At 37.0% G+C, this 24,748-nt stretch overlaps 1 protein-coding gene across 10 annotated transcripts in view; it reads right to left on the reverse strand.

Annotated features, from left to right (window-relative positions):
- The window catches only part of NUMB (NUMB endocytic adaptor protein), a 176,620-nt gene that overhangs the window by 62,233 nt on the left and 89,639 nt on the right, over positions 1 to 24,748 (reverse strand). For all 10 annotated transcript variants that reach the window (XM_034642993.1, XM_002914681.4, XM_002914679.4 and 7 more), the window contains one exon: positions 4,290 to 4,430. In XM_034642993.1, coding sequence (XP_034498884.1) covers positions 4,290 to 4,415 — 126 coding nt within the window. In that variant the 5' untranslated portion in view covers positions 4,416 to 4,430. The remainder of the gene's footprint in view (positions 1 to 4,289; positions 4,431 to 24,748) is intronic.

The following is a 24,748-nucleotide window of genomic DNA, read 5'->3' on the forward strand; positions in this document are numbered from 1 at the left end:
TTTTTAGGCTACCAAAAATTATTTCAGGTTCTGACTCTCCTATCCAACCACGTGTCACTTGTATATGCATGCAGGGTGGGAAGGGAAGACAGATAAAGGGTGGGGAGCCACAACACAGCAGAGAGGATGAATATCTTGTAGAAAGGATTTCAAGAGGCCATCTGGAGAAGACCATACAAAAAACACCCTAAATAAGCTCCCCTGTCTGCATAACACATAAATCTTACATCTTATACGTTTATCTCTAAAGTACATCCCATCAGCTGTTTCTTATGACAAATGACAGTAGCACTGAATGATACTGAATCTTCTTTATCTCACACAAAATACTTAAAGCTGGAGCGCCTGGGCAGTTGATTGAGCATCTGCCTTCAGCTCAGGTCACGATCCCAGAGTCCTGGGATCGAGCCCCACACTGGGACTCTCTGCTCAGTCTGCCTCTCCCTCTCCTTCTGCCTGCCACTCCCCCTGTTTGTGCTCTCTCTGACAAATAAATAAATAAATAAATAAAATCTTTAAAAAGAAAATACTTAAAAGCTGTGTATTTCATAGCCAATTGGAAGTGCTTCAATTAACTTTACTTCAATTATTTCAATACTATATACCAGCCTCTCAGAATCCTGTGAATGAGGTTTTTAAAATATACATATATGCTTATTATTACAAATTTGATACATGCTCATAAGAAAGGTCACTAGTTCCAAAGGATATACACTGAAAAGTAAAAAGATCCCCAATCCTTCATTCCCATTCTCTGATTCAGATTTACTTGTGTCTTCTTATAGATATTTCTCACATATATAAGTAAATAGATTTTTTACTTGTTAACTATAAACAGAATCATATTGTATACATTGTCCTGTGCCTTGCCTTTATCACCTAATAATACACTAAAGTTACCTCTCTGTGTGAGCATATCAGAGAATATTCTTTCATGTTTCCTATGTCAATGACTGTCACCTCTATCATGAGTCTGGGACAAGAAACCAGGTGTCATCCATAACACATTCATTCCCTGGGTCCAGTCCATTTCCAGTTCCTGTTGCCTTTATCTCTTAATTATCTCTCAATTTACTTCATTTCTTTTGTTCTCCACAGTTACCACCCTAGTCCACAGTAAACATTATCTCTCCTTTGGATTACTGTAATAAACTTTCACCAGACTCTTCACATCCACTATGGACTACCTCCAAACCACACCACACCCAGAGTCCCAGTTCGGGAAGATGAAAAGTTCTGGAGATGGATGGTGCTGATATCTGCACAACAATATGAGTGTCATTAATATTACTGTACTACACACCTAGAAATGGTTAACATGGTAAATTTTATGTTATATATTTTACCACAATAAAATAATGAATCCCCACACACACACACAGCAGGTAGTGGCTTCCTATTACTCTTAAGGTCCCAAATTTTCAACATGGCCTATGAGGCCCCACCCTACTTCTTTCCAGGTTCATCTCACCTAACTTCTTACACTCAGCCTTCCCTTTTTAAAATGCATTTATCTCAGTTTATAATCATATATTATTAATGCAAATATCTAATAAAAGTCTGTACTCCCACAAGGAGACTATAAACTCTACAAAAGCAAGAACGGTTTTTTTGTTTACCACTTAGCATATGCCTGGCACACAGTAGGTATTCAAAAAAAATTTACTAAGTGTATGAATATAGATCTACCTTGTTCCTTTTTTAAGAGTGGCAAAGAATTCCACTTAATGTCTGTCTTTTCTCCCTCTCTCTCTCTCTCTTTCTTTCAGCGATAATACAAAGTTTATTGAGTGACAGAGTACAAAGCTCCCAAAGAGGGAGGGGACCTGAGGGAGCTGCCCTGGATGTCATAATTTCTTTAGCGAATCCCAGAATGATGGGCATTTAACTTATTTCCAGGTTTTTGCTGTCAAACAATGCTCATGACCACTTGAGCCAGTATATCTATGAATGTACTTAAATGTAATTCCTTTTTCGTTTGTTTCAAATTTTTATTTAAATTCTAGTTAGTTAACATATAGTGTAATACTGGTTTCAGGAATAGAATTAGTGATTCACCACTTATATATAATGCCCAGTGCTCATCATAAGTGCCCTCCTTAATTCCCATCACCCATTTAGCCCATCCCCTACCCACACCTCCCCTCCATCAACCCACAGTTTGTTCTCTATAGTTAAGAGTCTCTTATGGTTTGCCTCCCACAACTTTTTAAATTTTATTATTATTTTTTAAAAATTAATTTCCATACCCAGTGTAGGGCTTGAACTCACAACACCGAGATCAAGAGTTGTATGCTCTTCTGACTGAACCAGACAGGTGCCCCTTAAATGTAATTCTCTTTTTTCTTTTTTTCTTTCTGTTTCTTTTCTTCTTCTTCTTCTTCTTTTTTTTTTTAAGTGGGCTCTATCCCCAGCATGGAACCCAATGCAGGACTTGAAGTCATGACCCTGAAGTTAAGACCTGAGCTGAGATCAAGAGTTGGATGCTTAATCAACTGAGCCACCCAAGTGCCTCTAAATGTAATTCTTAAATGTAAAATTTCTGGTCAAATGAAAAGTGCATTTAAAATTTTAACTGAGGGACACCTGGGTGGTTCAGTCAATTAAGCATATGCCTTCAGCTTAGGTCATGATCCCAGGACGCTGGGATCGAGTCTCGCATTGGGCTCCTTGCTCTGTGGGGAGCCTGCTTCTCCCTCTGCCTGCCACCCCCCTGCTCGTGCTTGCTCACTCTCTCTCTCTCTGACAAATAAATAAATAAATAAAATCTTTAAAACAAAATGTAAACCCCAAGTTTTAAAAATAACATAAAATTTTAACTGATATTTCCAAATTGCCTTCCTAAGAGGTTCCAATTTATACTCTAAGTAACCAACAATGTGTAAGAGTACCCATTTCCACAATACTCAACTCGTATAATAATCAAAATGAGCCTACTCTTTGGGATGAGGTTGGGGGAGGTAGCAGAGAATAGTGTTAGTTTTTATGTGTGAGGGTTTTTTTCATTCTTTAATATCATACCCAAAATTTTAAATTAAAATATTTATCATTCCTATAAAAGAAGTTTCAGCAAACGAGTTACGTAGACAAAGCTAAGTGATTAGGAAAATGCTTAGTTATTGACAGACTGTGGAAAAATTTGTGTATTTTAAAAACCATGTATTTATAGGGCACCTGAGTGGTGCAGTTGGTTGGGCATCCGACTCTTAGTTTCGGCTCAGGTCATGATCCCAGGGTTGTGGGATTGAGCCCCCATGTTGGGCTCCTTGCTCAGCGGGGAGTCTGCTTGAAATTCTCTCTCTCCCTCTTCCCCTCCCATGTGCACATGCACTCATGCTCTCTCTTAAATAAATAAATCTTAAAAAAAAAACAAAAAACCAACACGTTTTTATTTAACCTGTAGATTCTATAAATCACTTTTCTTGTCATACAAATTTTTTCCTTTCTGAAGGTTCAGGCTATTTTTCGATCAATGGTGCTGAGGCAATACAAGGAGGAGAAAATCACAGTAAGAATATCCACACATAAGAAGATGTAGAATGTAGGGGAAAATGTTAACATTTTATATTAGACTAAATTTTTTTCTTGAAGATATTAACATTTTGGTCTAGTTCCTTCTACATTTTTGCACCCACACTTCTATCATCTCATAGAATGCTTATATAATTATAAATTGCTCTTCTCACTAAACAGTATAGCATGTACATTTCTTCCACGACTTTTAAATGTTACCCTTTTTCTCCAGAGTGTCAAGTAGTAGTAAGAAAAAACACTGTATGGCACCCCCTTCGCTACATCTTCACTATGTTCTTAACTTCTTTGAGCTTCCATTTTCTGATCTGACAAATGAAGGCATTAGTTTAAATGCCCTCTGTACAGTTAACAGTTAAAAGATTAACTCTTTTAAAAAGATTTTCTAGAACATACCAGGCCTGTATTTAAGAAAACAGACTCCTGCTCCCTCTGCCCTACCACTTAGTAAGTATATCCCACTCAAAATAATTTGATTCTTGATAATTTGGGATTTTTAGATATTTCAGGATTAGTTTCTCATCAGAAGTGATCTTATTTGTAGCGATTCCAGATTATAGATCAGAAATTCCTAGTTAAAATACAAAGAGAAAAAAATCACTAATTATATTTTTCTTATTAATTCTACTTTGAAGCAGAAGATGAAGGGATTAGTTTTTAGAGAGTTTTCTTTTAATTGTCCTAATCAATGGGATTTCACATGTAATAGGCTGCCAATTCTTTTCCACATCAAGAATTATAGAAACACGAGCTCTTACCTTAACAGGAAAGCTACATTTTCCAGTACGAACCCCTTCTTCATCTGTCTGCCACTGATGTGGACGACTGGCCTCTGGAACATAAACATCTTTCTTTCTCCTAAAACTTTGCCGTAGTTTGTTCATTTTAATTTTCACAACCTGCAGACAGAGTAGAAGAAATACAAAAAAGAAGTTATTACCTTCTCACATATTTAAACTTTGGATTACCATGCTGATAAAAAAACTAATGTCCCAAATGAAACATTTTGGTTTAACAGAAAATGAGCAACTAGTATCCCTCCTCCTAGAGTAAGTCTAAGCTCAAACAAATCATTTCAGTTTTCAAAATAACAACTATAATACTAGTTCTTAAAAAACTACAATAACCTCTAAGATTTGAAAAGATGTTATTCAAAGAACTTTCAAGCATTTTAACTGTAACAATTCAATGAGTATTCCTATTGATCTATCCCTCGAATCCATTCTAATTCCTGAATAAGGAAATCTGTACATGTAGGCCAAATTATAGACTGCTAAAAATTCTGAAAACTTTCATACTTATTACAAAAACACCTTCCTAAACACTAAAATTTAGGGACCTTTTGGCTTACTATTAGAAAACATTAAACAAAGCAGGAACTATAACCTGTTTATAAAACATCTTTATAAAAAGGAAGAAAATAAAGCTTCTTTTAAACATGAAGAAGAGGGGTGCCTGGGTGGCTCAGTCGGTTAAGCATCTGCCTTTGACTCAGGTCACGATCCCAGAGTCCTGGGATTGAGCCCCATGTCAGACTCCCTGCTCGGTGGGGAGTCTGCTTCTCCCTCTGCCTCTCCCCAGGCTTGTGCTCACTCTCTCTCTCAAATAAATAAACATTAGAATGTACTTTCATATCTACAATCATTACAGAATGAAAGAAAACTAACAGCTTTCAATTATAAAAGTCCAAGTCTCACCACTAACACTGTAAATTAAAAGGTATTAAACTATAGTCAATTTTTTGTTTTGTTACTGGAAGAGGTAACTCTCTAATGCTTTCAAAGGTACAGGAGAAATCACAAATCTACGGGGAAGGAAGACCTAACTGATAAGAAAGAACAGAACATTCCAGTGAATAAACATAATGGATGTGTCCCTTTACAGAGCAGACCTCAAAATCTAAAACCAATACCTGTAGTTTTCTATTAAGGAACACAGCATTGCTCATTCTTTCCCTGAAGGGATTTAACCACCTCAGCCAGCCTAAGAGAGATCTTAACTTTTGAAAATGATGTGACAAAGCTATATAAAGGAAACATCCTTTCTGTCAGGAGTGTTAAATAGCAAGGGATTAAACATTAATTCTCACATGACACCAATGAAAGACTTGAAAATCAAAGTTTGCATTCTGAGGAAAATCATTTTGTATCTTAAAATGCATAATGTCACAGCAGAACTATTACTAAATTAGCTAGTTTATACAGACAAGCCAATCTTAACACACATCTTCTTAAAAGGTAAAAATTCTGACAAACAAATGGCAATGTAAAAGTCCCTGGATTTTCTAAAAATGAATTTACTCTCAAATCAAAATTGATTTATACAGTATATAAAATAGGTATTAAATAATCAAATGACTGGACAAAAAGTAGTCTATTCCTTTGCCTTTAAGTAGATCACTCCTTCCTAAACTATCTTAAATAAGAGTCTACCTTAATCTAATAGATTTAAAAAAAATTCCATAACCTTCCCTGAAAATACACTGTTACTTCTTCATACCACATCTTAAAAATATACGCAAATTCAAATCTAAAAATAAAAAAACACCTATATCCTTGCTCAAGTTGGCACTCTAAGAATCTTGAGGCAAAAAGCCCATGAGATTCCTTTCTTCTTAATCTCTTTCTCTTAGTAGGGGGATAGCCCCACTAAGAGTCATCCCCGAATTCACTCTTTCTCTAACCAATAATAACTCTACTGCTTTTGCCTTCTTAGTATACCTTGAAATCATTCCCCCACCCACCACCTCAATTCTACTATCCTCAGACAGTATAGCGTAAATTATTGCAAAAGGCTATTATTTAATGGTCACTTTGCTTCTAAGAAAGGTTCACTCTAATCTGTTCTCCTGACTACTGCCAGAGTGCTTTCTAAAACACAAATATGACCGTGCAATTGCTTAGCTTAAAATCCTTCACTCTCTTCACAACACTTTCGAGATAAAGTCCAAATTCCTAAGCTTGGCAAAACACAGTCATTTTTTATCTGGCTTCATTCACCAATCTCCATTCACACGCTAAGCTCTGGCCATACTAAACTACTTATAGGTCTCCAAACAAGGCATGCCCTCTTTCAGAGCATATTTGTACATTCCTCTCTCTGCCTAGAAAGACCTTTCCCTATTAGGCTTCTGGTTAAAGTCTACTCATCTTTTAAGTCAACTTGGAGTCTTCAGGGAAGCTAGCATTTTTTCTGACAAGTTCCTACCTGGCCTGGGTTAGGTCCCTTCACTTCATAGGGTTCCCATTAATATCCTCTAATTACTTCTTTTACTGTACTCATCAAACCTTACAGCAATTTTCTATCTCCTTAATAGCAAACTGTATCTTATTTGCTTAAGTACTATCCTGCAGTTTAACACAGGACCTCTCATATAAATGGCACACTATAAATTTGAAGAAATAAAAGATAAAATAGACCCCCATCATATTTAGATACTATTTACTAGGTAGGATAAATGTAGACATAGAAGACCAGAGAGAATCACTGGTGTTGGAAGGAGACTGCAGATGTAATGGTAGTCCAGGGTCACATTGACAAAGGAACCACTTTGACAAATTCCCTTAAAGGAAGCCATACAACCTCTGTCTAAATAATTTTAGTACAAGTTTATTTGCTCTTTGGGCAGCTATTTATTGTTGTACAGTCTACTAACCAATAAGAGAACAGAGTGGAAGTGTCAACTGACTTGACGTCTAAGTATCTTGTGACTTTCAGTACTAATATGGTTATCAGCGTTTCTACACGAGTATAACATATCAGTGATTTTCAAACTATGCTTTAAGTACCCCCAGGATTTCCATGGAGGAGACCCAGGGGCCACTGGTTGTTCGTAGACAAAGAGAAGGAAGTTAGAAGGCTAGATACAACTTATGAGGAGGGACTTTAGGTCCCTTTCACAGCTTCACACAGACAAACTCCACTTTATCTGATTCACATATTGGGATTCCATATACATTTAAGGAAAAGGTTTCATGGCTGAACATTTTTTTGAAAATGAGTGATATAATCAATAATAGTTCTAAAAATGAACTTGGTAAAATGAAAATATATAATGGTAGTATCTTGCTTGCTACTTCTTAATGGGTAACTACCAATGGCCTGTAAATAATCTAGTAATTAAGGTAAGAATTAACACATCAAGGGAGAGACCAAACATTCTGTTTTCAAGTAATCTATATATAATGATTTTGCTCACAAAGACAAAAGAGATAACAAGAAAAAAATAGAAAACATGTTAATTCAAAGTAACATTTACTACAGACCCTCAATAAAGTTAAACTTTATCAAATAAAGAAAACCACACCCCTTGAGAAAGTCCTGGTTGAACACAGGTAAAGGATATATTTTTGCCAGTTTAAAAACTGAGAACAAAAAATCTTACTTTGTCCTACAAGAAAAAAAAAAAAAAGAAATGAAATCCCCATTCTGCTAGCTAGATAACACTGTCGAATTCAGAAAATCTTTTCACAGTTCTCATACTCCTTAACTGCTCTGCAAATTTTAACACTATGATTCCAGCTCTCCTCTGTACTCTTCTTTCCTCCTTGCCTCTCCCCACCCCAATAGCTCTATGATTCTGGTTTATCTTCTTCATCTCTGTTGCTACTGATATCTCTGAGGGCTTCCTCTACTTTCTCCCACCCACTGAGTATATTCCCCAAATATCAGTCCTCAGTCTGTGCTCTCTTGTTTACACTTTCACACTTGGTGAAATAATCAATTCAAACTATTACTCCAACATGATGATTTCCCAATAATACTTTTAAATCTTGCTCTCATATTTAAATTTCTCTATTTGGAAACATTGATGTTGCCTCAAATACATCAATTTAAAGTTAAATCATCACCTCTTATCTCCCCTTAAGTCCTCCCCTTCTGACCCAATTTGGGTCAGTAAAAACAGAACTTACTATGTGCTGGGCCCTATTGCAGATGCTAGTGGATACAGAAATTAATAAGACAACTTGCCTTTAGGTGGCTCTCTCCCCTCATAAAAGGTAATTTCTGCACAATATGGTGAATGTAATAATAGCACTATACATAGTATGTTCTTGAAGCAGAGTCTAGGTTCAGGAAATATTTCCTATAGGAGATACCGCCTGACTTAACTTTTAAAGGAAGAACAAAAATTAGCCACATATAGTAGGAGGGAAAAGATATTCCAGGCAGAGGCAACAGCATCAACAAACGCATAGATGAAGGAAATCAAATGCTGGACAGCAATGCAAAAAGAGTGCAGACAAGGAGCAGGTACTGATTTTACCCTACAGACAACCAGAAGCCACTAAAAGGTTTTACACACATCAGTGTCAGAGTTGCAATATAGTTACATTACTCTGGTGGCAGTATGGAAAACAAATCTGAGGGCAAAAGACTACAGATGAGTTAGAAGGCATTTTAAATAGTCTAGGCAAGTTATGATGAGAGCTTGAACTAGGGCAGTGGTAGTGGTGTAGGCAGAAAAAAGGGGACTAAAGAAAAGTTTAAAAGTAAGAGTGGCAGAAAGAACTGAATCAACATGATATAACTGTGCCCCAGGAAATTTTTTTTTGCCCAGGATGATAAGACTAAACCAGCAATTAGCTTTACTGTTTGCTTCAGGAAATTCTTACAAACTAACTTATCTGGACAAACAGTGTATGCATCAGGGCAAAGAGCTCTCCTGACAGAATAACAAATTACTTTAAGAGCCTTTTCTTATTATGTCCACTAATTCCAAATACCTTGTCACAAACTTTGCCCACCCCAACCAGTTCCCCATTTTGAAGGATGTGCCTTAAACCATGTGAATCCCAATCTCAAAACCCTAGAAATACCCTTTTCTAACTTCCCCTAACTACCAAGACTCTGTCAAAGCTTTCCCTTGTTGCAGTAAGTTTAATAACCTCAGCTTTGCTGAATCAATAGGATTCTCTTTGTGGGGAAAGTCAATAGTAGGAATTGGTGACTGACTATATAAGTTGGGGAAGAGAAAGAAATCCAAATATGATGCCTAAGTTTCAGGCCTCAGCAAACTGAACTGTTGAACTTGAGGGGCTTGTTGATAGGGCTTCAAAGTAGAGATGTACGTAAGCCTTGAATCTCAGGGGAGAGGTCACGGCAACCATAGGCAATCAATGTAAGTGAAAACTTTTCCTGTGATGATCTCTTTATTTTCCTCTTCTTTCCTAATAGGAGTTAGGGTGCAGTAATTAGAATTAAACCCAGAATACTCAAACATGATAAACAGAGGTGCACACACCACATAATTGGCCAGTATGTACTAATACAGACATACCAGTGATTATATTTTTGTAATGCTTACATTCTAGATGGTAAACAGTCACTGTGCTGAGCTCCTCTCCTGGGATCCACCCCTTGACCTTCCACAACTCAACAACTAATAGGTTAACACCTGGTTTAACAGAGTACTAAGGCCAGTGAAGGTTATGATTGGTCAGCAACAGTGCAAGTCAGATTCCAAAAGTCCCATCTCTCTCAGGCACAGTTGTTGGCTCCCTTCAGGGTCCCCAGAGGGTTGCCACCCTGCCTTCACGAGCCCCTGCCTGGTCCCAGGTAGGCACAGTGAGGACCATGCAACAGCCCTCCATCCTGTCTACCAAGCTGGCCCCCATCTCTACATGTTCCCCAGTGAGATCAGGAATATACTTGTTAGGGGAGACACTAGCTCCCCAGTAGTCAAACAGATCAACTAGTTCTTCATTAAGAGTGGATAAAATAGCAAGATCCAATTATATGCTGCCTACAGTAAACCCATTTTAAACATAAAGACACAAATAATTTGAAAGTGAAAGGACAGAAAACAATACACATTAATACTAGTCAAAATAAAGCTGGAATGGCTATGTATTTGCTTCTCAATAATCAATAGAATAAGTAGGCAGAAATCAGCAAGGATGTAAACAGCAAAACTTGAACAACAGTATCAACCAACAAGACCTGACTGACAATTATAGAATTCTTCTATTCAATGATAACAGAATATACATTCTTCTCAAGTGCATGTGGAATGTTTACAAACATAGACCATGTTCTGGGCCATGAAACAAGTTTGGGTTCAAAGCATACAAAGTATGAATGACCACAATAGAATTAAATCACCAAATATTTGGAAACTACATTTCAAAATAGCCCATGGGTAAAAGTACAAATCAAAAGGGAATTCAGAAAGTATTTTGAACTAAATGAAAACACAATATATAAAAATGTACAGGATGCTGCAAAAGCACTACCTAGAAATTTATGGCACTAAATCAGTGGTTCTCAATCAGGGATACTCACTGTCCATCTGGACACATTCAGCAATATCTGGAAATATTTTTGGTTATTGCCAGGGGGGTGCTATTGACCAGGGATACTGCTAAATGCCCTATAATGCATAGGACAGCCCTCACAACAAAACATTATTCAGCTTAAAATGTCAACAGTGCCACTACTGAGAAGCCCTGCAGTAACTGTCCATATTTTTTAAACAAGGTCTTACTTAAACCCATGTTCTCAGCTTCCACCTTAGAAACTAAAGGGACAAAGAAAGGCAAAGTAAGCAGAAAAAAAGGAACTAGTAGAGATCAGAACAGAAAGCAGTAACGTAGGAAAACAAGGACAGAGAAAAGGAAACCAAAAGCTGATTCTTTGAGAAGATTAATAAAACTGAAACCTGTAGCCACACTAATGGGGGGAAAATACAAATGACCAATATCAAGAATGAGAGAGGTATCATCACTATAGATTCCAGAGACATTAAAAAGGATTATAAAGGAGTATTATGAACAAGTTTATGCTAATAAATTCATGGACAACATGGAACAATACCTTGCAAGACCCAAATTACCACAGCTTACTCAAGAAGAAATAGATAACCTAAACAGTCCTATATCTAACCTATTAATGAAATTGAATTTATAGTTAAAAATCTTTCCACAAAGACAACTCCTAGGCTAAATGGATTCACTGCTGAATTCTCCCAAACATTTAGGAAATCATACCAATTCCATACAAACTCTTCCCAAAAAGTTGAAGAGGAGGGAATATTTTCAAATTCTATCAGGCTAACATTACCCTGATACCCAAACCAAACAAAAACATTATTAAAAAAGTAAGCTACAAACAAGTATCTCTCATGAGCATACATGCAACAATTTTAAACAAAAATTTAGCAAATCAAACCAAACTAAACATTAAAAGGATAATATATCAAGACCACATGGAGTTTTTCTAAAAAATGCAGTTAGCTAACATTCAAAAATCAATGTAATTCACCTTATTTGCAAAATTTAAATGTCCCTGTCAATATTTAAGTTTGCAGCTATATCTTTCCTTCTTTGAATTCAAAGATTATATACTGAACTGAGATTTTTTAATGAGTTAACGTCAACTAATTTTAAGCAAAATTTTTCTATATATTTATATATGTATACATTTCACAGAGAGTTAAGATCTAGCCCTGATTTTTTTGTGTGTGAATTCCAGTCTTGTACTTTCAACTCCAACTCAAGATGTCTCCAAATCAAATTTATTTTTCCTTTCAAACAAGCTCTTTTTCCTGATTTCCCTATTTCTACATAACACTTTTACATCCATCAATGCTTTAAAATGACAACAAACTCTAGGTTCATCTCTGACACTTTTCCATAATTCTTCTATACCCAGTCCATCAATTGATGCTACTGGGTATCAGTATCTCTAGCATTCAGTCATTCCTTTCTATTCCTAACAGCCCTGGTTCAAAAAAAAAAAAAAATCACTTTAGCCATGAACTTCTGCAACAACCCCTGGATTCCAAGCTCTTTCCTATAATCTTCCTACATGCTTATGCCTGATTAATATTCCTAAAATTCAAAAACTGTTGAAGATTCCACAGTTTAATTTGTGAGTCTGGCATTCAGGAGTCTCTACAATTTGAACCACCTTTTTCTGGCCTCATCTCCCAGCACCTCCTTGCAAAATCCTATGAAAATCAAGCCTTTCAAATATGCCATGGCCTTCTCATTTCTCTTTGTTTCTTCACACTGTATTTTCTAATTGTAATGTTTTACTTTTGTCTTCTTTCAACTAAAAGACTACACCATCGTATGATAATGAATCTGCTTTTACAGTAATTTTACCAAAGCAGTAACAAATGTTACTTGTAAAGAGCACGCGCGTGCCCACACACACACACGCACCCACCCACCCACCCACCCACCCAGAAAAGTCTGATGAAATATAAATGGCCTATAATCCCACTAAGCAGAAAAACTTCCATTGACATTGGAGTTTTCTTCTTTGTCCTTTTCTATACATATACTTTTATGTTTTTCTTTTTATTAAAAAGGGATCGGGGCACCTGGCTGGCTCAGGCAGTAGAGAATGCAACTCTTCATCTCGGGGTTGTTAAGTTCTAGTACCAGGACGGGTGCAGAGATTACTGAAAAATAAAGTCTTTAGTCACCATATAGTACATCATTAGGTGACTAACATATCATTAAAAAAAAAAAAAAAAGAGTCTTTAAGGGACACCTGAATAACTCAGTCGGTTAAGGGCCTGCCTTTGGCTCAGGGATCAAGCCCCACATCACCTTGTTGGGGGGGCGGGGGGGTCTCCACTCAGCAGGGAGTCTACTTCTTCTTCCTCTGCCGGCCGTTTGTGCTTTCTCACTCACTCACTCTCAAATAAATAAAATCTTTTTTAAAAAATGAAGTCCTTGCTATGATGAGCACTGGGTGTTGTACGGAAGTGTTGAATCACTAAATTGTACACCTGAAACTAATATTACATTGTATGTTACCAAACTGGAATTTAAATAAAAACTTTTAAAAACAAAAAATAAATAAAAAATAAAAAATGAAGTCTTTAAGAATAAGTAAATAAAAAATAAAAATAAAAAAGTGATCACATAATACCTTACTCTAAGCAAGGCAAATTGGAAAGTCTTTGTCCTTTTCAGAGGAGCATGCTTTTAGAATCATAATTCAGAGAAATAAGATTTATGTGCTTTTGTTATAATCAAAACTTCATATTTGAAAAGAGAAAAAAGGCTTCACATTTCTTTAAAGATTTGTTTCACTCAGCACCTAGTACAGGCATTTGTTTATGTAAATTTTAATTTATATACAAAATACCTCAAACATTTTCATTTAAATGAATTCAATAAGTATTTATCGACTACCTACCATGCCATACAGCAATAAACAATATAGAACAAAAACCCTGCCTCTATGAAGGAGATAGACAGAAAATAAATAGGCAAATTATTTACAGTGGTGTGCTGAGTGGTAAGATCAATGATAAATTTTCATTTATTCACTGCATTATTATTTCATTCTTTCCAAGTTTGCAAACCGGGTGTTAGGCATAGGCTTTATTAAAAATTTAATTACATAAATATGTAATTAAATAAGTTATTTTAAAACAAAGGCAATAACTACTAAAAACTCATCACTTCCTAATCATTTTACTATGTTTTATTATCTATGCTGCTGAAGTTATTTATGATTTTGTAGCTATATGGTAGAACAGTTTTGTAATGCTGGGCTACTGTACATCTGTCCACAACATCATGTTCACTGACTTCATGTTGGTGGCTTGAAATCGGCTACGGTGGCAGTATTTATACTATGGAACTTGGCAAAAACTATCAATCATAGCCTGTTTTGTGACTGTCTAGATCTAAGAAACTGATGCAGAAAGTGTTGACTAAACTCAAAAGTGTGTGGTATCTATAACCATTACATTATGAATAGCACAAAAAAACTGAGAACATATTCTTCTAGTATTTGAAAACTATTAACCAATTCAGCAAAGAAGTTTCCCACGCCACTGACATATCAGTAAAATGTTGGTGCACATCTTCATTGTTTCACTTTCATCTTACTCATTAGCACAAACAGAAATATCAACCATCATAACTACACTCAGAGAACTAGTAGTGAAACAGTTACTAGCACACCACTGACTTTTATGTTAGAAGATGGTAAATGCTGTGCAGAAAAAGATGAACAGGGTTAAGAGAGGGATTAGAAGCGCTGGGGGAAGGGATAAAGCTTTAAGTTAAGAAAAGAATTGAAGGAGGTAAAAAAGTGAGCCATGCGAGTAGGATGAGAATTCCAGAAAAAGAAAATCGGCGCAACCTCCTGAGGGGGCAGCTTACCTACAGTATCTGACAAACAGAAAAGGAGGTCAGTGTGTTCAGTGCAAAATGAAACAACAGACTAGGAGAGATGAGACCAGATAGGTTACATAGGGCAAAGTCATACAGGGTCTTGCAGGCTAAACACTAATTTTTTCCTCTGAGAGAAATGGGAAGCCATTGGAAGGTTCTAAATAGAACTTATGTTTTGTGTTTGGCTGCTGGCTTAAGAATGGACTGAAGATTACCTTCTTGATTTCGTGGTTGAACGATTCATTGTTTATAGCATGTTATTTAGACTTCACTTATTTATGTTCTTTGCAGATTTTTTTTCTTGTGATTGATTTCTAGTTTCATACCATTCTGGTCAGAAAAGATGCATGACAGGATTTCAATTTTTGTGAATTTGTTGAGATTTGTTTTGGGGCCTAACATGATCTGCTCTAGAGAATGTTCCAGGTGCACCTGCAAAGAATGTGTATTCCGCTGCTTTTGCATGGTATGCTGTGAATATATCTGTTAGATCCATCTAGTCCAATGTGTCATTAAAGCCACTGGGCACCTGGCTGGCTCAGTCAGTAGAGCATGTCACTCGACCTCAGGGATGTAGGTTCGAACCTCACACTGAGTATAGAAATTACTTGAAAAAAAATAATAAAGTCTTTAAAAAATAAAAAGAACTAAAAAACCCAAAAAAACCAAGCCACTGTTTCCTTGTTGATTTTCTATCTGGATGATCTGTTCATAGATTTAAGGGGGGGTTTAAATTCCCCTACTATTATTTTATTACTGTTGATTTCTTCGTGGATATCTGTTAATAGTTGCTTTTTTTATTTAGGTGCTCCCATGTTGGGTGTATAACCGTTTACAATTATATCCTCTTGTGGGATTAGTTCCCTTTATTTTTTTAATTATGATATGTTAGTCACCATACAGCACATCATTAGTTTCTGATGTAGTGTTCCCTGATTCACTGTTTGCATATAACACCCAGCTCCCTTTCTGATTACTCCCTTTCTTTATCTCTTGTTACATTCTTTATTTTAAATTCTATTTTGCTTATATAAGTATGGCTAGCCCAGCGTTCTTTGCACTTCCATTTGCATTGTAAATGTGGTTTCATCCCTTCACTTTCAATCTACATGTGTCTTTAGGTCTCAAGTGAGTCTTGTAGGTAAACTGGTACAGCCACTGTGGAAAAGAGTATGGAGTTTCCTTAAAAAGTTAAAAACAGAATTACCATATGATCTAGTAATTCCACTACTGGGTATTTACCCCCCAAAAAACAAAAATACTAATTCAAAAAAGATATATGCACCCTTATGTTTACTGTAGCATTATTTACAACAGCCAAGATAGGAAAGCAACCCAAGTGTCCATGAATAGATGAATGGATAAAGATATGGTATATTTATACAATGGAATATTACTCAGTCATAAAAAAGAATGAGAGCTTACCATTTGGAACAACATGGACCGTAGAGGATATAAAGCTAAGTGAAGTAAGTCAGTCAGAGATACACAAATACCATATGATCTCACTCATATGTGGAATTTAAGAAACAAAACAAGCAAACAAAGAAAAAAGACAACAAACAAAAAAACCCAGACTCTTAAATACAGAAAATAAACCAGTGGCTGCCAAAGGGGAAATGGTGGGGGGATGGGTGAAACAGATAAAGGGATTAAGAGTACACTTATCATGGGGTGCCTCAGTCGGCAGAACGTCCGACTCTTGGACTCAGCTCAGCTCACGGTCTTGGAGTGGTGGGACTGAGCCCCGCCTCAGACTCTGCACTCAGTGCGGAGTTTGCTTGGGATTCTCTCCCTCTCCCTTTCTCTCTCTAAAATAAATAAATAAATCTTTAAAAAAAAAAGCATACTTATCATAATGAGCAATGAGTACTGTATGGAATTGTTGAGTCGGTATACTGTACACCTGAAACTAACACTGTATGCTAATTATACTTGAATAAAAAGTGTTTTGGAACAAGATAGAGGTGGTGGTTGTACAACCTTGTGAATGTGCTAAATATCACTGAACTGTTCACTTAAAAAACAAAAAAGAAGAATGGATTGACAAGAACAAGAATGAAGGCAGGGAGACAATTAGGAGGCTGCTATTAAGTAATTCTATACATGATGGTGAATTGGATTCAGATGGTTAATAGAAGAGCTCCTGAAACTTTTTTCCGTAACAGCTCTAGAAAATGCACTACTCACTGATACAATCTGTTGAAATCACATTGAGGCTATTTCAATGGGCGAGAGGTGTATGAGATTCCATTATTAATGCTGAAATTAAAGACAATTTTCTAAAACAAAGTAACAGCTCAACTGTTTCAAACAGGAAGTCTTATCTATAATCAAAAAATCAGCTGAATCATTGAACTTTGCATCAGAAACCAGGGATGTACTGTATGGTGACTAACATAACATAATAAAAAAACATTAAAAAAAATCAGCTGAACTGTCATACTTATCATGGTAATTAACCTCACGCTTGACAAAATAAATTTCTTCAACACTGTCTATGTATAGAGTATATGAAGAATTACATGCACATACAGTAATTTCCTCTACATAGGAAAGAACAAAGAACAAGAAGAGATAATAAATATCAGGTATCCATTGTGTGAATGGTACTACAGTAGGAGTTTCATGTGCAAGCTTACAGATTGTTAAGAGATAACTGTCCCGGGGGCACCTGGGTGGCTCAGTTGCTTAAGCATCCAACTCTTTTTTTTTTTTTTTAAAGATTTTATTTATTTATTTGACAGAGACAGACAGCCAGCAAGAGAGGGAACACAAGCAGGGGGAGTGGGAGAGGAAGAAGCAGGCTCATAGCAGAGGAGCCTGATGTGGGGCTCGATCCCATAACGCCGGGATCACGCCCTGAGCTGAAGGCAGACGCTTAACCGCTGTGCCACCCAGGCGCCCCAAGCGTCCAACTCTTGATCTCACCTCAGGTCTTGATCTTAGGCTTGTGAGTTTAAGCCGCAAGCATGGGGCCCACTTGAAAAAAAAAAAGAAAAAAGAAAAAAGAAAAAAGAAATAACTGTCCCTAACCATGGAAAGCCCACATTAAAGGGAAGAGGCATTAATTACAAGGTCAGCTCCTAAATGCTCCCTATAAGACATCACAAATAGAAAATGTCAAAATAACACTCCAAATGAAGGAAAGCTTTCTAAATTGATTCTCTTTAAGAAAAATTTAACTGGTAAGCAAAGGTTCATCTGACTTGTTATACTCAACAACGAAGGAGGTTAAAATTCCTAAAAGAATCATCTTCTATGGCCAGTTCAGTCACATAAGGTATACCACTATTATGTCTTAAAACAAACAAAATTCTCTAATATAGAATAAAGAACAATAATTGTTTCACATGGTGAGCTACAAGCTGGAAATGGCCCTATCTATTGGGAAAACGTAATAAAACTAAAAAGACCAAGAATTAATGGCACAAAAGGTATAATTTCTAACAATGGCTTATCAATATGGTATATGTAGTTGGCTTTGCAGTTATAAAGTTGGATTATTTTAATATAAAAAAGTTTTAATAAGAGCTATTGACTACTAACTCTATAACAATGCAAGAGTTTTTCTATAGTGGTTATTTACATTGGAATGAACTACACAGTAAGACTGCAAAAGCCTCACTTCTTTAAAGTACAGATTAAGGATTCTGGGAACTATATTTTATACATATGCTCCCAAACAAGGCACTAACCTAACAAAAGAATTTTCTCTAATCTATAAATGTTTGCAAAAGATCACCCATCTGAAAATGAAAGACATGCCACAAACTAGGAGAATATATGCCATATATAAACAAAATACTAGTATCCTAATATTTAAAGACTTCTAAAAAAACAATAAGCAAATCAAATTATCAGTTTAAAATAGAGTATCAATGGAAAATGAGCAAAATACACTGTAAGTATTTTACAAAGTTACAGAAATGACCAATGAATACGTGAAGAAAATGCTCAACCTCAGTAGTAATCGGGAACATGCCAATCAAAACACCCTATGTCATTTTACCTCTATCAGTTTAGCAAATATTAAAGATCAAACAATAAGATATGGGGCAACAGCCACTCATTCTTATTCCCTTAATAGGAGCATAAATTGGTCCAACCATTTTGAAAAGTAATTTGGCATTGTGTAGGAAAGTTGAAGACACACATACCCTTACAACTCAGCAATTCCACTTCTAGGTATACATCCCTGAGAAACTCTTATTCATGTGCACAGAAAGGTGTACAACATAATGTCTGTGTAGCATTATTTGTGGTTAGTAACAGTAAAAGAACAGTAACACTACAATCTAATCATCCAATCAGGGAAGAAATACAGAACATTCACACACTGGAATACTACCTAGAAGTAAAAATGATACCTTAATAAAAAAATATCAGGGGCACCTGGGTGGCTCAATCAGTTAAGCGCCTGCCTTCGGCTCAGTTCATGATCCCAGGGTCCTGGGACTGAACACTGAGTTGGGCTCCCTGCTCATCAGGGAGTCAGTTCTCCCTCTCTCTCTGCCCTCCCCCTGCCTGTGCTCCCTCTCTGTCTCTGTCTCTCTCTGTGTGTCAAATAAATAAATAAAATCTTCTTAAAAAAATAAAAAAAATAAATTGATCAAGTTTCAATAATGTTCTAATCCTTTTTCTTAATTTTAATTCCAGTACAGTTAACATACAGTATTGCATGAGTTTCTGGTGTACAATATAGTGATTTGACAATTCTTTTTTTTTTTTTTTTTTAAGATTTTATTTATTTACTACAGAGATAGAGACAGCCAGCGAGAGAGGGAACACAAGCAGGGGGAGTGGGAGAGGAAGAAGCAGTCTCATAGCAGAGGAGCCTGACGTGGGGCTCGATCCCACAATGCCAGGATCACGCCCTGAGCCGAAGGCAGACGCTTAACCGCTGTGCCACCCAGGCGCCCCTGATTTGACAATTCTATACATTACTCAGTGCTTATCATGATAGTATTCTTTTTTTTTTTTTAAGGATTTTATTTATCTATTTGACAGAGAGAGACAGCCAGCGAGAGAGGGAACACAAGCAGGGGGAGTGGGAGAGGAAGAAGCAGGCTCCCAGCGGAGCAGGGAGCCCGTTGTGGGGCTCGATCCCAGGACTCTGGGATCACACCCTGAGCCGAAGGCAGACGCTTAACAACTGACCCACCCAGGCACCCCTATCATGATAAGTATACTCTTAATCCCCTTCTCCTATTTCACCCATCCCCCCACCTACCTTCCCTCTGGTAACCATCAGCTTGATCTCTATAGTTAAGTCTATTATTTTTGTCTCCTTTTTTTTTTTTTTTAAAGATTTTATTTATTTATTTGACAGAGATAGAGACAGCCAGCGAGAGAGGGAACACAAGCAGGGGGAGTGGGAGAGGAAGAAGCAGGCTCCCAGCGGAGGAGCCTGACGTGGGGCTCAATCCTGAAACACCAGGATCACGCCCTGAGCCAAAGGCAGACGCTTAACGACTGCGCCACCCAGGTGCCCCTGTTTGTCTCCTTTTTAATATGTTCATTTCTTTTGTTTCTTAAATTCCATGAGTGAGATCATATGGTATTTGTCTTTCTCTGACAGACTTATTGCACTTAGCATTATACCCTTTTGATCCACCCATGTTGTTGCAAATGGCAAGATTCCATTTTTTTTCCTAGCTGAGTAATATTCCATTATAGAAAACACTCCAGGAGCGCCTGGGTGGCATAGCCGTTAAGCATCTGCCTTTGGCTCAGGGCGTGATCCCGGCGTTATGGGATCGAGCCCCACATCAGGCTCCTCCGCTATGAGCCTGCTTCTTCCTCTCCCACTCCCCCTGCTTGTGTTCCCTCTCCACTGGCTGTCTCTATCTCTGTCGAATAAATAAATAAAATCTTAAAAAAAAAAAAAGAAAGAAAACACTCCATCTTCTTTATCCATTCATCTACCGATGGACACTTGGGCTGCTTCCATTATCTGAATATTGTAGATAATGCTGCAATAAAGATAGGGCTGCATGTATCCCTCTGCATTAGTGTTTTTGTATTCTTTGGATAGTAAATACCTAATAGTCCAATTGTTAGATCACAGGGTAATTCTATTTTTAACTTTCTGAGGAACTTCGATACTGTTTTCCAAAGTGGCCGCACCAGTTTGCATTCCCACCAACACTGCAAGAGGGTTCCCCTTTCTCCACATCCTTGCCAACACCTGTTGTTCCTTGTGTTGTTCATTTTAGCCAGTCTGACAAGTGTGATGTGATCTCTCATTTGTGATTTTGATTTGCATTTCCCTCATGATGAGTGATATTGATCATCCTTTTCTGTATCTGTTGGCCATCTGCGTATCTTCGTTGGAGAAATGTCTGTTCATGTCTTCTGCCCCCTGGATTATTTGTTTATTTGGGTGTTGAGTGGTATATAAGGTGGTTTTTTTTTTTAAGATTTATTTATTTGAGAGAGAGTGTGAGAGTGTGTGCGTGCACGCCAAGCAGGAAGAGGGGCAGAGGGAGAAGGAGAGAATCCTCAAGCAGACTTCCTGCTGAGCACAGAGTCCGACATGGGGCTCAATCCCAGGACCCTGAGATCATGACCTGAGCCTATATCAAGAGTCAGACACTCAACCGACTGAGTCACCCAGGCTCCCCATGGGTTTTCTATTCGGTTCCATTGATCTATGTGTCTTATTTTTCTGCCAGACAATACCATTTTATTTATTTTATTTTTTAAAAGATTTTATTTATTTATTTGACAGAGATAGAGACAGCCAGCGAGAGAGGGAACACAAGCAGGGGGAGCAGGAGAGGAAGAAGCAGGTTCCTAGCGGAGGAGCCTGATGTGGGACTCGATCCCAGAACGCCAGGATCACGCCCTGAGCCGAAGGCAGACGCTTAACGGCTGCGCCACTCAGGTGCCCCCAGACAATACCATTTTAATTACTACAGCTTTGTAGCATATCTTGAAATCTGGGTTTGTGATACCTCCAGTTTTGTTCTTCCCCTTCAAGACTGCTTTGGTTATTCGGGGTCTTCTGCAGTTTCCATACAAATTTTAGGATTATTTGTTCTAGCTCTGTGAAAAATGCTGTTGGTATTTTGACGGAGATTGCATCAAATCTGTAGGTTGCTTTGGGTAGTATGGCCATTTTAACACTGTTCTTCTAATCCGCGAGCATGGAATATCTTTTCCATTGCGTTGTGTCATCTTCAGTTTCTTTCATCAGTATATTATAGTTTTCAGAGTACCAGTCTTTCACCTCCTCGGTTAAGTTTATTCTAGGTATTTTATTATTATTGGTGTAATTTTAAATGGGACTGTTTTCTTAACTTCTCTTTCCGCTGCTTCATTATTAGTGTATACAAATGCAAAGGACTTCTGTATAGTGATTTTCTATCCCATGACCTCACTGAATTCATTTATCAGTTCTAGTAGTTTTTTGGTGGAATCCTTAGGGGTTTCTATATATAGAATCATGTCATCTGCAAAGAGTGAAAGTTTTACTTCTTCCTTACCAATTTGGATGCCTTTTATTTCTTCTCCTTGTCTCACTGCTGTGGCTAGGACTTCCAATACCATGTTGAATAGAAGTGGTGAGAGTGGACATCCTTGTCTTGTTCTTGATCTTAAGGGAAAAGCTCTCAGTTTTTCACCATTGAGTATGATGCCAGCTCTGGGTTTTTCCACATATGGCCTCTTATATGCTGAAGTATGTTCCCTCTAAACCTGCTTTGTTGAGGGTTTTTATAATGAATGGATGTTGTGTTTTGTCAGATGCTTTTTCTGCATCTGCTGAAATGATTATCCTTTCTCTTGTTGATGTGATGTATCATGTTGATTGATTTGTGAATACTGAAGCACCCTTACACCCCAGGAATAAATCCCTCTTGATCTTGATGAATAGTTTTTTCATGTATTGTTGGATTTGCTAATATTTTGTTGACGATTATTGCGTCTATGTTCATGAGAGATATTGGCCTGTAGTTCTCTTTTTTTTGTAGTGTCTTTATCTGGTTTTGGTATCAGAGTAATGCTGGCTTCTCAGAATGAATTTGGAAGCTTTCCCTCCTCTTCTATGTTGTGGAATAGTTTAAGAAGAGTACGTATTGACTCTTCTTTAACTGTTTGGTAGAATTCACCTGTGAAGTTGTCTGGTCCTGGACTTTTTTTTTCTTGGGAGTATTTTATTACTGATTCAATTTCATTGCTGGTAATTGTTCTGTTTAAACTTTCTATTTCTTCCTGATTTAGTATTGGGAGGTTATATGTATCTAGGAATTTATCCATTTCTTCTTAGGTTGTCCAATTTGTTTGCATATGATTTTTCATAATATTGTCTTGTAGTCCTGCATATTTCTGTGTTATTGTTATTTCTCCTCTTTCATTTCTAAGTCCCCCCCCCTTTTTTTTGATGAGTCTGGCTGAAGGTTTATCAATTTTGTTGATCTTTTTGAAGAACCAGCTCCTGGTTTCATTGATCTGTTCTGTTTTTTTGTTTTGTTGGGTTTTTTTTTTGTTTTTGTTTTTTTTTATTTCTATTTCACTCATTTTTGCTCTAATCTTTATTATTTCCTTCCTTCTACTGGTTTTGAGTTTCATTTGTTCTTTTTCTAGCTCTTTAAGGTATAAGGTTAGGTTGTTTGAGATTTTTCTTGCTTCTCGAGGTAGGCCTATATTGCTATAAACTTCCCTCTTAAAACAGCTTTTGCTGCATTGCAAAGATTTTGGACCACTGTTTTTGTTTTCATTTGTCTCCATGTATTTTTTTATTTCCTCTTTGACTTCTTGGTTGACTCATTCTGTGTTTAGTAGCATGTTATTTAAGCTCCATGTATCGGGGCGCCTGGGTGGCACAGCGGTTAAGCGTCTGCCTTCGGCTCAGGGCGTGATCCCGGCGTTGTGGGATCGAGCCCCACGTCAGGCTCCTCTGCTGTGAGCCTGCTTCTTCCTCTCCCACTACCCCTGCTTGTGTTCCCTCTCTCACTGGCTGTCTCTATCTCTGTCAAATAAATAAACAAAATCTTAAAAAAAAAAACAAAACTCCATGTATCTGTATATTTTTCTAGAACTTTGTGTGTGTGTGTGTGTGTGTGTGTGTGTGTGTGTGACTGATTTCTAGTTTCATAGCACTGTGGTCAGAAAAGACGCATGGTATGACTNCCAAAACTCCATGTATCTGTATATTTTTCTAGAACTTTGTGTGTGTGTGTGTGTGTGACTGATTTCTAGTTTCATAGCACTGTGGTCAGAAAAGACGCATGGTATGACTTCAGCTTTTTAATTTGTTGAGACTTGTTTTGTGGGCTAATATGTCATATATTCTAGAAAATGTTCCATGTGTACTTCAAAAGAATGTGTATTCTGTTCTTTTAGGATAGAATGTTCTGAATATATATCTGTCAGTTCCATCTGGTCCAATGTGTCATTCAAAGTCACTGTATTTATTTTCTGTTTGGATGCTCTATCCATTGATGTAAGTGGGGTGTTAAAAGTCCCCTACTATTATTGTATTGCTATTGATTACTTCCTTTATGTTTGTTATTAGTTGCTTTACGTATTTGAGTGCTCTCATCATAAATATTTACATTTGTTATATCTTCTTGTTGGATTATTCCCTTTATGATTATGTAGTGTCCTTGTCTCTTGTTACATTCTTTGTTTTAAAGTCTATTTTGTCCAACATAAAGTATTGTTACCCTGGCTTTCTTTTCACCTCTATTTTCATGATAAATGCTTTCCCATCCCTACCCTTTCAATTTGCACATATCTTTAGGTCTGAAATGAGTCTTTTATAGGCAGCATATAAATGGGTCTTACTTTTTTATGCATTCTGTCACACTATGTCTTTTGAGTGTTTAGTCCATTTACATTCAAAGTAATTATTGACAGGTATATACTTATTGCCATTTTATTACTTATTTTATGGTTGCTTTTGTAGTTCTCTGTTCCTTTCTTCTCTTGCTCTCACTGGCTTTCTTTAGCCATATACTTGGATTCCTTTCTCCTTATTTTTCGTATATTCATTACTGGTTTTTTATTTGTTACCATTAGGTTTGTATATAACCTCTTAGGCACATAGCAGCCTGTGTTAAGTTGAT

This window comes from Ailuropoda melanoleuca, chromosome 14 (assembly GCF_002007445.2).
Source record: "Ailuropoda melanoleuca isolate Jingjing chromosome 14, ASM200744v2, whole genome shotgun sequence".
NCBI lineage: Eukaryota > Metazoa > Chordata > Mammalia > Carnivora > Ursidae > Ailuropoda > Ailuropoda melanoleuca.